At 40.8% G+C, this 15,372-nt stretch overlaps 2 protein-coding genes across 9 annotated transcripts in view; one reads left to right on the top strand and one right to left on the bottom strand.

Moving 5' to 3' along the window:
• Positions 1-2,448, bottom strand: part of VEZT (vezatin, adherens junctions transmembrane protein) — a 74,011-nt gene extending 71,563 nt beyond the window's left edge. For 6 of the 7 annotated variants that reach the window (XR_012005855.1, XR_012005856.1, XM_072773127.1 and 3 more), the window contains exon 1: positions 2,305-2,448. Coding sequence is in view for 4 of the 7 variants with exons in the window: in XM_072773127.1 (XP_072629228.1) it covers positions 2,305-2,340 (36 nt within the window). In the remaining 3 variants the exon portion in view is untranslated. The remainder of the gene's footprint in view (positions 1-2,304) is intronic. The other variant, XR_012005857.1, reaches the window with a different exon arrangement.
• Positions 2,449-2,775: 327 nt separating this feature from the next.
• FGD6 (FYVE, RhoGEF and PH domain containing 6) overlaps positions 2,776-15,372 on the top strand; it is a 107,470-nt gene continuing 94,873 nt past the window's right edge. For both annotated transcript variants that reach the window (XM_072773123.1, XM_072773122.1), the window contains exons 1-2: positions 2,776-2,979; positions 8,998-11,395. In XM_072773123.1, coding sequence (XP_072629224.1) covers positions 2,964-2,979; positions 8,998-11,395 — 2,414 coding nt within the window. In that variant the 5' untranslated portion in view covers positions 2,776-2,963. The remainder of the gene's footprint in view (positions 2,980-8,997; positions 11,396-15,372) is intronic.

Below are 15,372 nucleotides of genomic sequence, written 5' to 3'. Positions count from 1 at the left end.
GCCTGCTTCTCCCTCTGCCTGTGTCTCTGCCTCCCTCCCTCTCTCTCTCTGTAACTATCATAAATTAAAAAAAAAAAAACCATTGCTGAGCATTTGGTGAAATGAATATTCTTATTCCTAGTGGAAATATAAATTAGTATAACCTTTCTCTTATTTCTCTATAAGTTTTAAAAAACTGACCAATTAGTTTCACTTCTAGAAATTATTCTAAGGAAAAATCAGAGTTGCAGTTAAGATGTAATCATATCAGTGTTATTACAATGTATTTTAAAACAATATAATTATCCAAAATGGGTAAATGGTTAAATTATAATACACATACATAATATTATTAAATTATTAATAATGTTTTCAGTAATGAATAAAGAATCATGATGAATTTAAGTTAAAAATACATACAAAATTCTATGTGGTATGATACCTTTTGTTTTAAAAAATATCACACATTAAATATACATTTGCTTTTAAAAAGTCTGTAACAGCACTATACTACTAATAGGGGCCATCTTTGGGTGATAGGATAAAGGATGATTTTAATTCTATAGCTTATTTTCTACAATGAAATTTTTTTTTAAGATTTTATTTATTTATCAATGAGAGACACGGAGAGGAGGAGGGGGAGAGGGAGGGAGAGAGAGGGAGGGAGGGAGGGAGAGAGAGGGAGAGAGAGAGAGAGAGAGAGAGAGAGAGAGCGAGCTCGGCAGAGACACAGGCAGAGGGAGAAGCAGGCTCCACGCAGGGAGCCCGGACGTGGGACTCGATCCCATGTCTCCAGGATCAGGCCCTGGGCGGAAGGCGGCGCTAAACCACTAAGCCACCCGCACTGCCCTACAATGAAATATTTTTGAGCATCCATTACTATTATATTCATAAATCTAAGAAAATATAGGGTAAAAAAAATAACAGCTGCCCAGTTTTCTTTACCCTGAGCAACCTAGATTTTTGTCTCCTTCATCTCCCACATTCAATCTGTAACTGTTTTCCTTGATTTTACCTTTAATTCTAAGAATTCCCTATCCAAGCCATTATTCCATTATTTCTTCTCTCCTTTCCGAAATTCAGACACTTGCCTTCCCAAATGTGCTCCTCAAATCCAGATTCTTCATTTTGGTAAATAAAATGGCCTTATCTTCCACTACCTCTACATTCTAGCCACATCAAACCCCTTTAGATAGCGACCCTCCACACTCATGCCCCTGAAAAAATCCATACCAGGTCCTCTCACACCTCCTAACCCTGGCATGTTCAGTTCTCTTTCCCGGTAGTGCATTTTCTCCTTTCGTTCTAATCCGATTCATAGTTCAAGGCTTACCTCCGATATCACGTACTGGGTGTAGCCTCTCACAAGAACAGACTGCCGTTTCCACATCAATCCTCCAATGACAGTTTATACATATTTCACCATTTATCACTCTGCAGTTTAATGCCTACCTTTTCCCACTGTTTGGAATGGGTCATTCCTTTTTTTTTTTTTTCTTTAATTTAAAAAAATCTGGTTGGATGAGGAAACCTAAAGCCTACATACGTGCAATAGATCTACACTGGATGTAAGCTTTCACCTGGATCTGATAGACAAATGGCAACAAAAACACTCGCCTGTTTGTTGTTGGTGGTGTTTTTTTTTTTTTTCTTTTCTTTTTTTTCATTCAAGATGGCAGAGAACGTCTTAAAATAGTCCCACACAAAAGCACTCACACCCAGAGCCTCGCGTCAGGAGAGCTGGCTACACCTAGCGCAACAGCAAAGGACAAAAGAATGGCACCTAGATGTTGAGATGCCTCGGTCCTAATCATTCTCGGTAGATCCCACACACAGATTTTAAAACGTGTTAGAAAACTAGCACCTGCTGCCTTCATTACGAGGGCCACGCCTCGACTGTGAACCGTGACCTGCGGCACTTCTGGAGACAGACCCAAAAAATCCGGGACGAAAAAGGGGGGAGGCTAAGTTGTATTGAGGAGTATCCAAAAAATGCACGATCGGGCCCCGCCCCACCCGGGCGCTGAACCCCCGCGGCATAGTCATCTCCCGGGAAGGAGCGGGCAGGGCTCCGGTGCGCGGGCCTAGCAACGGGGCCCCAGCTGGGAATTCTGGGCGGGCCTGAGGCGGAGATTGCCGCGGCGACCGTGCCTGGGGCTACACCTGTCAGGCTGCGACCCACACTAGGCCCAGAAATCGCCGAGATTCGATGCCCGAGGCGGGTAGGAGCGTCACCCGATCCCTTCTCCTGGGATCTGCCCTTCGCCTTACCCCGCGTCCTTCTCAAACAAAGGCAAGCCATACCCACCGCCATTTTCCCCTTACCTCAAAAACCACTTCTTCGTCAAACTCCGGTGTCATCCTTCTCCGCCATGCCACCCGCCTCAGCACGATGGGAAATGAAGGCGGGAGAGCAGGCGGCACCCCGGCGTCTGCAACAGACCGTCGCGTCTGTCCACAAAACTACAATTCCCAGCAGGCCGCGCAGCCCACGCCCCCTTTTCACGACCGCTTATTGGAGCAGAGGTTGAGCGTGTGGGCGGGAGGGGCGGGAGCGGGAGGAAGCTCACGCCCGCTGATTGGAGGAGGCTGGAGCTTTTGTCCGCCTTTTACGGCCGCGACTAACAGGGGGCGCCAGGAGCACTGATTTTTTTTTTTTTTTTTTTTTTTTTGGAGCTGGAGAGGAGCACGCGCCGGCGGAGCCGCGGTGAGCCCTGCTCGTGCCCGCGCCTGGCCGTCCGTCTGGAGCTCGGCTGACTGGCGCTCGTGCCCGCCCGCCGCCTGCGGCTCGCGCCCGGGAGCGTCGCCGGGCCCCGGGAGCCGGCCGCGTCCTTTGTGCGGCGCTCCAGCTGCGCCGCGGGGCCGCGGGACGGAATGCGGGCGCCGTGGAGGCTTTTCTCTTCTGCCCAAACTCTTGAAACAATGGACTGTAAGAGGAGCAGGGATTGAAGGGGCGAGCGGGGAAGCGAGCTGCGCGGGGAATCATGACTTCTGCCGCCGGTAAGTGACGGCGCTCGCGCTGCGGCTGGAAAGTTTGCAGCGAACGCGGCGGGTCGTGGCTCTGGAGCAACTTTCTCCTCACCGGGGGGTTAACGGCGGGGCCCCCGCCCTACCTCTCCCGAGGGCCGTGCGAGTGCTGAGCGGACGGCGTGTGCTGCCGGGCTTTCTCGTCCCTTCCTGCGGAGAGGGGCTGCTTGGCAATCGCGTATCTCCTGGGACCGCCCTTTAAACGCGGAGCCCCGCCGCGCTGGGAGCTCTCCGCGCCAGGTGAATCAAGACCTGGGAGCGGGGAACACTGGCTCGTCGCTCCTCGAGTTTGGGGGACGGTGCTTTGCGTGTCAAAGGAGTTTAGATTCCTGTGTTAAGCAATCGGTTATTCTAGGGAAGGGCAGTGTTCCCGGAGTATTGAACTCGGCCCCTGTGCCGGGTCGCTGTGAACCCAGTATCCATCCCCTGGAAGCCCTGGCCCCTTCCTTAGTAGACGGAGGAGTTTAGACCCTGGGACTCCCTCCTGTCCCGGTCGGTTTTTCCTCTTACCTGAGAAGCAAGAAGTAGAATTGTCGATGGCGATTTTTTTCTTCTTCTCATCTTTACCCAGTTTTTATGGATTTTTCCCCCCTATTTCTACCTGGTTCGTGTAAACGAAGCCTCATTTTCTGTCTGCCTTGCATAGTCCTTCCTCTTCATCCAATTGACAAAGCCTGTGATTTACCTTTGTGTGGATTTTGAGCAATTCTCCACGTATTTTTCTAAACAGTCTTAAGGAGCAGTTCTTAGTTTCCAAATATAATTAGCAGAGTCATTGCTAATTAGTATGAAAATCACTTTATAAGAACATAGGTTGATTTTTAAACCAGAACTCAATAATACATGAACTTTTGCGGGTTTTTTTTGTTTTCTTCTTTACGTTTTTGCCCACGTTGGAAGAAATACATCTTTATTAGAAGTATTATAGTAAAGTGGTGTAAGGCTTTCCTTCAAAGTTACTTCTAGAATCAGCACTTCAGTATGATTAATTTTTCTTTGCTTTTCTTGGCATTTGTTTTAAATTCCTGCAACTCGAAACTGTCAAACAGCACTCTAAATGTTCTGATCTGTATTATTCCTAAAACAGATATATTGGAGTATTGCATTGCTAGACGTAATCAGATTACAACCAACAAGGCAAGAAGTTAGCCAATAAAAATAAGAAGAAAGGAGTGAAGTATTCGTGAAGATGTTACAGAATCTTTCCTTTTTAATGCTGTGTGTATGTATAGGAGTTATCATATACTGTGGGAGTTATTTATAAACTACCTTTTTCTTACTAAGGGGAGACCTTCTACTTAAGGTGAACTATTTTCGTCTTAAGTTTCTGTGCCTCACCTTTCAATTTTTCTTTATTACTGACCCAGTCCAGTTACTTTAAACTTAAAGTCGTTGGATATTTAAAATCTTTCCAGGGGATCCCTGGGTGGCTCAGCGGTTTAGCGCTTGCCTTCCGCCCAGGGCGTGATCCTGGAGACCCGGGATCAAGTCCCTTGTCAGGCTTCTGGCATGGAGCCTGCTTCTCCCTCTGCCTGTGTCTCTGCCTGTCTCTCTCTCTCTCTCTTTCTCATGAATATATACATTAAAAAAATCTTTAAAAAAATTAAAAAATAAAAATCTTTCCAGCCATTTTTAACTCTCCCCTCCTTTGGAATGTCAAACACATTTAAAATGTTCATACCTTAAATGTATTATTTTCAATTCTAGACCTAATAGTTTATAATGAACAGGTACAGAAGCATTTAAGTTGACATTTAGATGTGTAAATCTGATCTAGGAGTCAGTCTGGAAGTTTATGATTCTTTCATTTGAATTACCCTAGGATAATGCAGGCTATTTTTATATTTTATCAACTTTACAATTAAAGAAATCCACAGATATTTTTGTGGTGTTTAAAAGAGGAGCACTGGGCAGCCCCGGTGGCACAGTGGTTTGGTGCTGCCTGCAGCCGGGGGTGTGATCCTGGAGCCCCAGGATCGAGTCCCACATCGGGCTCCCTGCGTGGAGCCTGCTTCTCCCTCTGCCTCTCTCTCTGTCTATGAGTAAATAAATAAAATCTTTAAAAAAATAAAATAAAATAAAAGAGGAACACTTCCTGTGTTTAGCTGAGTTAGTTGGTTTCTAGCCTGATTTGCTGAGAAGCATTAACTACCTTTTTGTTCACCCATCTGTTAAGATTTTTTTATAATTCTTTCTCATCTCTAAATGAAGAATATGGAAGAGAATTGAGGCTTTATTTCCATTCCATTCTTATATTATTATATGCTTATCATTCTTACAAGCTCTTTATGATGCTTTTTTGGTACAATAATGAATTTCATTAAAACTTTAGGGATACTATTCGTGATTGGAGAGGATGTTTGTTTATATTGAATCTAATCTGTGGTATTTGAGATGATTGACTTAGTTTTTTTTTTTGATTGGCTTAGTTTTTAAAAATAAGATAAATGCTAAAATAAAGTGTTGTAGAACATCTGACTTATGTGTATCCTGAAGAAGAGCTTGTTTTGTTTTCTGCATCTGTGAATGAGTAGGCCAATAATATTTTAGAATTATTCTAGTCAGTATATGAAAAAGATATTTATCAGTGTATTTTTCACATTTATGTTTAAAACACATACAGCCTCATTAATGCCTGTGCTTTGCCTTTTGGCTGGTCCAATAGCTGAGAAAGTGTGCACGTGAACCACAGCCATTTGTGTGTAACAGATGACGAGTATGTTTGTAATAGTAAAATGGTACCAGTGCTTTACTTTCTTACCTTATTTTTCCCTGGAGCCAAACAGCTGTGTAAATAAAAGATGTGCTGCTTTGCTCTACAGCTTTTGGGTATAAATGTTGATACAGTATTAAGATCCAAAGGTACTGGGTGCATTTCCAAACATCATGCACTTACTTCAAGAGTGACATAGGAGCAGACTGTAATATAACGGATTGTTATTTTTTGAGTTTTGTGTTTCTTTCGAAATAGAGCCACCAAATACTACTACTAAGAAAGGATTCGGGATATTGCTGTATCAGTGACTTAAACACTTGCTCTCGCTAAAAATTAAAAATTTATTCAGTAATCCTATTGAAGTTGATTCCTGCTAACTTTTCAAAATATTATTCTACATTTAAATGGATACTGATTTTTTTTTTTTAAAGAAATATCCTGTTACTGAGGCATATTAAAGGGTATGTATATTTGTGGTAGCTTTCACTATTCCCAGGCCCTAATTTCAGCATTGGGGATAAAGCAATGTGTTAAAATGCCTCCTTTCCTGGAGCTTGCCTTTTAGTGGTAAAGACTGACAAAATTATACTGAAGAAAAATCACACAGGGAAAAGAGATTAGAGAATATAAGGATTCTCCTGAAGCAAGAATCACAGAAGTTATAATCTCAGAATCATATAGGCTTTAGAGATCTGTTCTAGAGATCTGTTCGGCTCCCTCATCTACAAGTAAGGAAACTGAGGCAAGCAGAGCTTCAGAAAGACACAGAATAAGGTTAGCCAGCTGAGTTTTGTCATCTGCTTCCTCCAATAGACAGTTAACTAAAAGTGGCAAGCTAAATTACGCAGTTATTTATTTAATTCAGTGAGTGTGTTGAGCATGTTAGGTACATAATGCTATGCTATATTTGTTAGGAATCATCCACAGCTCTTATGTAGTTACTTGAATTTCTACAACACTGAGAGATAACAGGTATTTGTGGCTCTTGGAAGCTGACTCGTATAAAACACATTTGAAGAAAAGACTAAAATTGGTACCAAAGATTAAAAAACAATTTAACTAAAAAAGCAAAAATTGATTGGATAAATGGTCCTGAAGCTTTTGACAAGGCTGTTGAGATTCAGAAAGTAAAAGATTAATTTGATGAGATTGAAGTTTTGTTTTTTGGGGGTTTTTCTTAGTTGTGGAAAATACACCTAACATAAATTTACCATCTTTATAAGTGTATAGCTCAGTAGTGTTAAATACCTGCAAGTTACTGTGCAAACCAATCTCCAGAACTCTTTCCATCTTGTAAAACTGAGTTGTTTTTATTTTAATTCCTTCAAAAATCCCAGAGGTAGGATGTTTTAAGAATGGTTACAGAAATCAACATGACAGTTTGTCAGATTTCATTATCTGGGGTAAGGTAGGAGGTTTGAAGGAGGCCCTGGGCATTCATACTTTTCTCTTAAGACTTGATAGGTCAATGGGCAGCCCAGGTGGCTCAGCGCTTTAGCGCCACCATCAGCCCAGGGCATGATCCTGGAGACCTGGGATCCAGTCTCATGTCAGGCTCCCTGCATGGAGCCTGCTTCTCCCTCTGCCTGTGTCTCTGTCTCTCTGTCTGTGTCTCTCATGAATAAATAAATAAAATCTTAAAAAAAAAAAAGACTTAGAAAAAAAGACTTAATAGGTCAAGGGTTTGATTTAATAGACTATTATAGCAGGGTTCGTCATTAGGCTTTGAATGGGTTTACAATTTTTTCTACTCAAAAATAATAGCATGCTTATTGAATAGCTAACTGAAATTGTATAGCTTTGGGAATTTTTATTAAATTATTTTGGAAGTATTTTGTTACCTTCTTTATCAGGACATTACACCCAGGAATTAAGTGAGAAAGCACATGTTATCATGGGACTTTGGTTTGGGAAAATGATTGGTAAAAAGAAGTAGAATGGCCCATTCTTTCTCTCTCTCTCTCTCTCTCTCTCTCTCTCTCTCGTGCGCTCTCTCTCCCTCTCCTCTCACTCCCCCCCCACTTTCATATATTTTCCCAAATGTTGTGACTAATTTCCTTTGTTGAAAAAAAAAAGTCATCATTAAATTAAGTATCAAAGCTTCTGTGTATTCAAGTACTTTACGTCCAACAGATATTTTGAAAAATTTGAGAATTTTTTTTAGTAAATTGTTTTTATTAAGCATTAGATCTTGTTGGACGAAGATACATGAAGTGTAAGAAACATAAGATAAATTATTTTTACCTCAGATCTCCTTGGGGAAATGTGACTAGTTGATAAGTGATAGTATAGGGAGAAAAAGAATCTAAGGAAAAAAAAGATACAGCCCAAAGATGTTTGGGCTCTGTATATCTTCATTTTATAGGTCTTTTGTGTCTTTTGTGAGGTGCCTTTAGGCTAGGAACAGGTCTCTACAAATCTAGTGTAGTATAATAGGTGTTTATTAAAAAAATAGGTGTTTGTTAAGTGCTTTTTATATAATGTGAGAAAGGATTGCTACAGTAGAGATTGTGGTCATCTTTTAAATGTTCTAGAATAGTAGTTATTAATAAAGAGAACACTGAATATTCACCTGTGGAACTTAAAAGAAATACACATGTCCAGGCTGTATTCCCAGAAACTCTGATTGATTAGACATGGCATAGAACCTATACACATGACTTTTTAAAAAATAAAGCTCATTGAAGGAATAATGACAATTCCTAATGACAGTGCCTATACAGAGAAATACCAACTTTGTAATAAATCAAATAATATAGAAGAATTGGTTTTGTTTTTTAGGTTTGTAAAATTTCTGATTTCTGTATTCCTTTTTAAGATTGTTTTGGGGTTCTAATGAGGTAGATTCTTGAGAAATGGCACTTAAACAACTCTGTGGTATATTATTGAGGTAGAAGAATAATTGATATGTAAGCATAAAGGGTGTCTTTTTATATAACTGAGGCAAATTCACTCACTTAGCACTTGGCAGACAAACTAAGGTCCCAAGCAGAAGCCAGGGATTTCATTTAGTGTCTACTGAAGATAAAATAATCTGTTCCAGATTTAGAAGAAAAATGTATTGGACTTGCTGAGAAATGTACACTCTGCCCGAGCTTTATATTATTGGAATTGAAGGGCAATTTAAGGAATTTTCAAGAGTAATCTGCCTAGCAAAATGCAGGTTTACCATGATTGTCAAAAAAAGTAAAAATGTTATCAAACTTAAGTATTTATCATCTTTTGATTTGGATTTTTATTCTTTGTCATCAAAGTATTATTTTTTTCTTTCCTAGAGATTAAGAAGCCACCAGTGGCCCCCAAGCCAAAGTTTGTGGTAGCAAATAAGCCAGCTCCACCTCCTGTTGCACCTAAACCCGATATTGTAATTTCTGGTGTTCCACAGCCAACAAAGAAAACCAAACCAGCAATAGCCCCAAAACCAAAAGTTCTGAAAGGCTCATCTGTTAGAGACATCGGGCAGTCACCATCAAGGAAAATCATTGTGAACCTTGAAGAGCACAAACAGGAATTACCTGAAAATGCTGACAACTCTAATTGTAAAAATGTAGGGCATCAGAGCAGTGATTACATTCTACCAGTGTGTTCCTGCAATTCTCAGTGTATCCATAAACTTGGGAATAGAGAGAGTTTGTTTGGAAAGCAACTTATCTTAGAGCCCCTGGAAATGCATGAAAATTTAGAAAATAGTAAAATTGATGAGTCCTCTTCAGCTATAAAAACAAGGAGTAAATGTGATTCTAACGTTGAAAACATCAAGACCCAGACTGGAGTAGTTTTAAAGGCAAACATCCTAGAAGAGAAGCTCAAAGATGTTTTAACACAACGAACATCACCTTTTATTTCTCTACAGAAGCACAGATCCACAGACAACCCAGAAATGAATGATGGCTATAATTCCAACAGACAATTCAGAATTGAGTTTGCAGATTTGTCACCTTCCCTGTCCAGCTTTGAAAAAGTTCCTGATCATCACCGTTGCCACCTACAGCTACCTAATGATGAAACTTATCAGCATACCAGTGAAAAAAGCAATACCTGCTTTCATTCATCTGAACAAGAAACTCTGGAAAATGATGGTAAAAGGAGTACTTTTCTACCTTCAGGTGGTGTTAGTAAGAAATCAGAAGTCAAAGACCTTGGTCCCTTAGAAATTCACTTAGTACCATATACCCCCAAATTTCCAACCCCCAAGCCCAGAAAGACACGGGCTGCTCGTCTATTACGTCAAAAGTACATAGATGTTCCTAGTGAAAGTACTGAAGAACCAGGGAATTTAGACAGTAACTCTTCTTGTCTTTTAGATGCTGCTTTGAAAAACAATAAAATCAGTATTCTTCATCAGAATGTTTTGTGTAACCAGGAACGGGTGGACAAAGTGAAGCCAGGAAATAAAGGTGAATTGAATGTGGACTCCAATGGAGACAGACAACATTTAGTCAATCCACAGAAAGCTATGCATCATGAAACATCTTCCTTTGAAAAAATGGAAACTGATTCTAATTTATGTTCTGACAGCAAGACAGTAGATGGTTCTAGTATGTCACTTGCTGTGGACAAAGGGACCAATTTTATAAGATGCAGTACTTTATCTATGAGCCTGCCTAAGCAACTCAAATTAACCTGCAATGAACATTTGCCTACCACCTGTAACCTGGGAGTGTCTGCCTCTCAAATGCAAAAGGAATCTACAATAAAAGGTGAAAGTTCCTCAAGAATTGTCCCCAAAAAACCTCAGAGACACAGCTTGCCTGCTGCAGGAGTTCTTAAAAAGGCTGCCTCAGAGGAGCTTGTGGAGAAAAGTTCTTACCCCTCAAATGAAGAAAATAATTCAGAGAAGGGTCTAGAAAGAAATCACCTTCAGCATTTGTGTGCCCAAAACCTCAATATGTCGTCCTCCTTTGATATGCCTAAACGGGCTTCAGAAAAGCCAGTGTGGAAATTACCTCATCCTATTTTACCCTTTTCAGGGAACCCGGAATCCTTAAAGTCTGTCACAATATCATCAAATAGTGAGCTTTCAACTGCCATGACTAAGCCTAGAGCAAAATCATTATCTGCTATGGATGCAGAAAGGTGCACTAAGCCTTGCAAAGACACTCAAAAGAAAAACTCTTTAAAGAAGTTGCTCAACATGAAACTGTCCATCTGTTTCATGAAGAGTGACTTCCAGAAATTTTGGTTCAAGAATAGCCAGCTTGGAGACACAACCACAGGCAGTCTCTCAGGTGGGGAGAAGAAAGGAATTGAAAGTGATTGGCATGGCATGTTGGTAGAAGAGAAGAGAAGTAAGCCCATCAAGGCATATTCTGCAGATAACTACAGCCTCGAATCCCAAAAGAAGAGGAAGTCTCGGGGCCACACGAGTGCAGCTAATGGACCAAGAGCTGAGTCTTTGGATGATCAAATGCTTTCCAGGGAATCATCATCTCAGGGGCCTTGCAAATCTACTACAAGTGGCTGTGCACCAGAGTATGAAAATGTACGCCATTATGAGGAAATACCAGAGTATGAGAACTTGCCATTTATTATGGCCATAGGGAAAACTCCCGAGTTAGAAAGGCAGAATTCCAGAAGCATGGAGGACAACGATGCAAATGTGTATGAGGTAGAAGAGCCATATGAAGCTCCAGATGGCCAGCTGCAACTTGGACCCAGACATCAGCATTCCAGGTAACACTTAGGTGTCTGACGGACACTACTTCTGCATGGATCACTGAAATTAACCTTCAGCAACCCTGTGAGTTGGGGAAAAATCACTTGATGAGAGAGTGGTTTAGTTAAGCATATATTAAATTATTCCAAACTGCAGTGTTCTTTTATCATATAGTCAGTTAATGGGTATTTTCAGTAGCTGACTTAATAGCTGATTCAAAGGGTATGAACCAGTGGTAGTGTAGGTAGTACAAGGGAGACCTAGAACAGCAAGGTTGCAGGCCCTCTAAGGCACCAACGTAGAGGTAATAGCAGGAATCTAGGGGAGGAAATTGTCCAGTCTGGTGAGGTTCATTTGTTAGGTGTAGAAATGTGTGAAGTTAAAAAAAAAAAAAAAAAAAAAAAAAAAGAAATGTGTGAAGTTTGGGGGCGCCTGTGTGGCTCAGTTGATTGAGCATCCAACTCTTAATCTCAGCTCAGGGCTTGATCTCAGGGTCTTGAGTTCAAACCCTGTATTGGGCTCTATGCTGGACATGGAGCCTACTTAAAAAAAGAGGGAAAGAAAAAGGAATCTGTGGAATTTGAAATCCATGCATTTGCCTTGTCAGGTAAAACTTCTAAATTTACAAAATTTTCTATTCTGAGGATTATTTTGCTTCTCAAAGACTAATTACTACCATCATATGGACATAGGAAAAATGTGGGAAAGGGAAAGCTACTATCCTTTCTTTCTCACCTTTGTATGTGTATTTACTACCTCTGATATCCCTACTGTATCCACCTTATTGAAACCTTGACCATCCTTGGTGGTCCAGCTCAGCAACCATTGGCTATGTTATGAAGCTTTTACAGACCTAGTAGGAAATGTTTATTTCCTATTCTGATCTCCCCATTATGCTGTGGTATCCCTACAGCCTTTATCTCAGTTTGTCTTAAGGTATAGTCATTCATTGGTATGTCTGATGTTCTGTATTCAGTTGTAAGTTCCATGAAGGGTTTGAGTCATATCTTTTATCCCTTAGGAGGCCAGACAAGGGTGTTTGGAAGGATGAGTAGATGTTGGTTGGGTGAGAGAATGAATGAAAAAGAGGCAAAGTAAACAACCACCGGGGAAGCTTTGTTCTCTCTCTGTAGTCACAAAGAGGACCTTGCAGTGTATTTAAGATGTTATGTGTGTAACATAAAGCATACAGGCCCTTTTTGAAGTCTTGATGTTCTTAGATCACTCACCCCAACCCTTCAAGTACTCAGGTCTTACAGTAGGACTTTTGTAGAAATAGTAGCATATATGGTGACACAGTAGGGGCTCAGAAGATTATCAGGTGAATTGAATAAATAAAAATGTCAAGCAAAATCTTAGCGTATCAAGTAAAATTGTTCTAATTTCTTTTAGTGTTCAGATGCTATCTTAGCATTTTTCTCTACTCATCATCTGTGCCCTTCCTCCTTTGAGCCTTAAAAGACTTACCCTCCTTGCCTAACTTTTCTCATAGCTGACTTTATTCTATTTACAACTGCCTGAGCATTAATACCAAGGTAAAAGCCTTTTCTTTGGCATAAATATTTGGACAGAAAATTGAAATTAAATATCCAACTAAAAAAAAATTGTGTATACTCTTGCTTGCTCTTTTCTCCATGGAACAGTTTTGTTGGTAGTGCTTTCCTCTTAATATGCTTTTGTATAATGTGTGTGTGTATGTGAAAGAGGAATTGATTTGGCTTCTTTATGGTATACTACAATCCTTAGCTAAGGCGAAGTTTTTTTCTTGAAATTGGAGATTTGGCTGTCCTATTGGCCCTTAGGCTTAAATCCCAAGAATTTGTGATTATTGCTAACACCAGCTGTAAACTTTGGGAACTTGTCCTTTTTCTGGTATGTTTCTTATGCAGTTAGGGCACTGCTGCTCTGGTGGTGGTGGGAAACCAGTTTGGAAGGGGTTAATGTACACAGCCAGCCAGTGCAGCTGGATGGCATTCTTAAGGAGGGTTCTTTCTCAAGGCCACAGGAAACTGAGGGCGGCTTTGGACAGGTTACAGGCTGTCAAGTAGCAGCTTGGTAAAGAGTGAGTGAGCTCTGCTTTTGAATTAGCTTTCCACAGAGATTTTTGTTTAGGCCTGGAGCAGAGAGCCAGGCTTGAGACTCTTGAAATATGCCAGCTGAATCAAAAGCTTTCAGTCGTAGGGTCAGAGTAACAGCTTTTCCTAGGAGATTGTATCTTTTGTAAAACATTGAATAGACAGAGAAAGCAAAATCCAAGCCTTCATGTGGAGGACACCTGGACACCCTGACACAAGGTAAATGAGAAGTGGGACATACATTTCACGTGAGCTGAGTGGATCCAAATGGAAATCCTGTTTGGCAGTCTGGCTGTTGAAAATATATAGGCCTCTGCTTGGGAGTAATTAATTTAAAATCCAATACAATAGAATTCTAAAATGATAGAAAAAACGCAAACGAATCCTATTTAAGATGGTGCTGCTGGAATGAATAAAGAAGTGTCTTTAACAGTTCCTCGATCCTCAGGGAAGAGATTCTGGATCTTTCATAGGGACTGGTTCACAGAGACTTACTAGGTTTGCAGAGTCCACAGATATAACCAACCGGATTCTGGAATAGTAAACAGACATTGCCAAGCCTGGGGTGGCCCATACAGTCACCTTCTTTAGAGTACAGATGTTTCATGAATCCAACAGCTGGTATGAATTTACTAATTCATAGCATGTTTGTAATTTCTCAGTAAGAAATTGTGTGCAATTCCCCAGTTACAAATTGGATTGTGTTCTAAAAAGTTCATGATAATTTGGAAATTCAAGCGTATTGCCCAAAGAAAGAGATTTGGAAATGTTGGTAGAGGACCTGGGTTAGCACCTACATTATATTAACCATTACTGAACTGGCTCTTCCTTCCCCTTTCCTAGGTGAATTCTTCCTCCCATTGCTTCTTTGTCTCAGACAGGAGCTTTGGTCAGCCTGGGTGGGGTTGAGCACCGTTCTGTCAGAGGAGCACATCCCCTGGGTCTGAGACAGCAGTGTTTGTGGAAAGGGTGAGGTGACTAAAGAAGAATGAGGAAACTGGGGGCTGTGTTTGCTCTGAGAAAGACTGTAAGGCATTGGCAGTGATAAGGAGCAGGGAGGGGCTGGGTAGTTGGGCTTTAGTGTGCAGTGGATGTTTTTCCCTCTTTTCTTCTCACTATTCCTATCCCCTGCCCCCTTCCCTCTCCATTCTCTGCATAATTCTGCGCATTGAATTTCTGACCTCAGGCAAGAGTGAGGAGGACAAACTGGAGGAAGGGCGTTTGATGGGGCAAGGAGTGGTCCTGGGAATCCCTACAGCAGGGAAGAGTGAATAGTCAAATCTGAAGGTAAAAGAGGGTAAAGGGAATTCCTGTGGCCAGAGAAACAGTTGCTTTACATGGTCCCAGATAGGTCGTCCTTTGCTTACTGCTCTGGGTTCTCAAAAGCAGGTTTTTGGGGAGCAAGATTGTGAGAAACTGAGGCATTTTGGTACCTTTTGGGTATAGTTATGAGTTCTCTTCCCCAAAATGTTTCAAACATAATTATCCTAAAATACCTCACTGGCCAATAGGCCTTTCTTTTTTCCTCACTGACTTGTCCAGTTAGTGAATGCTTATTTATTAGTATTATTAAGAAGTTTGATTTTCATAGGGAAGTTAGTAAATTCGGGCCTTTAATATTAAAGAGTTATAGACAAATCAAAATAATAGTGTGCAAATATGGGAATTTTTCTCTTAAAATTGTAGCAGATGTCTTAATTCTCTAACCAAGAAAAATTTTCCTTGCCACCTTTCTAGGTCTTTCCTCTGTAGTTTTAGTTATTATAAGCGCTTCAAAAAAAAAAAAAAAAAAAAGAACAATTATTGGGTTTTCCTGGGTAACTTGGCAAGCCCTCAGTTTATTTATTCCATGATATTGACTGTGTGTAAAGCACTGTGCCTTCAAAGGTGAAAGAGGGGTGCGTGTTCCCAGAAACTTC

This window comes from Canis lupus, chromosome 13 (genome assembly GCF_048164855.1).
Source record: "Canis lupus baileyi chromosome 13, mCanLup2.hap1, whole genome shotgun sequence".
Taxonomy (NCBI): Eukaryota; Metazoa; Chordata; class Mammalia; order Carnivora; family Canidae; genus Canis; species Canis lupus.
This window is presented reverse-complemented; position numbering and strand designations above follow the sequence as displayed.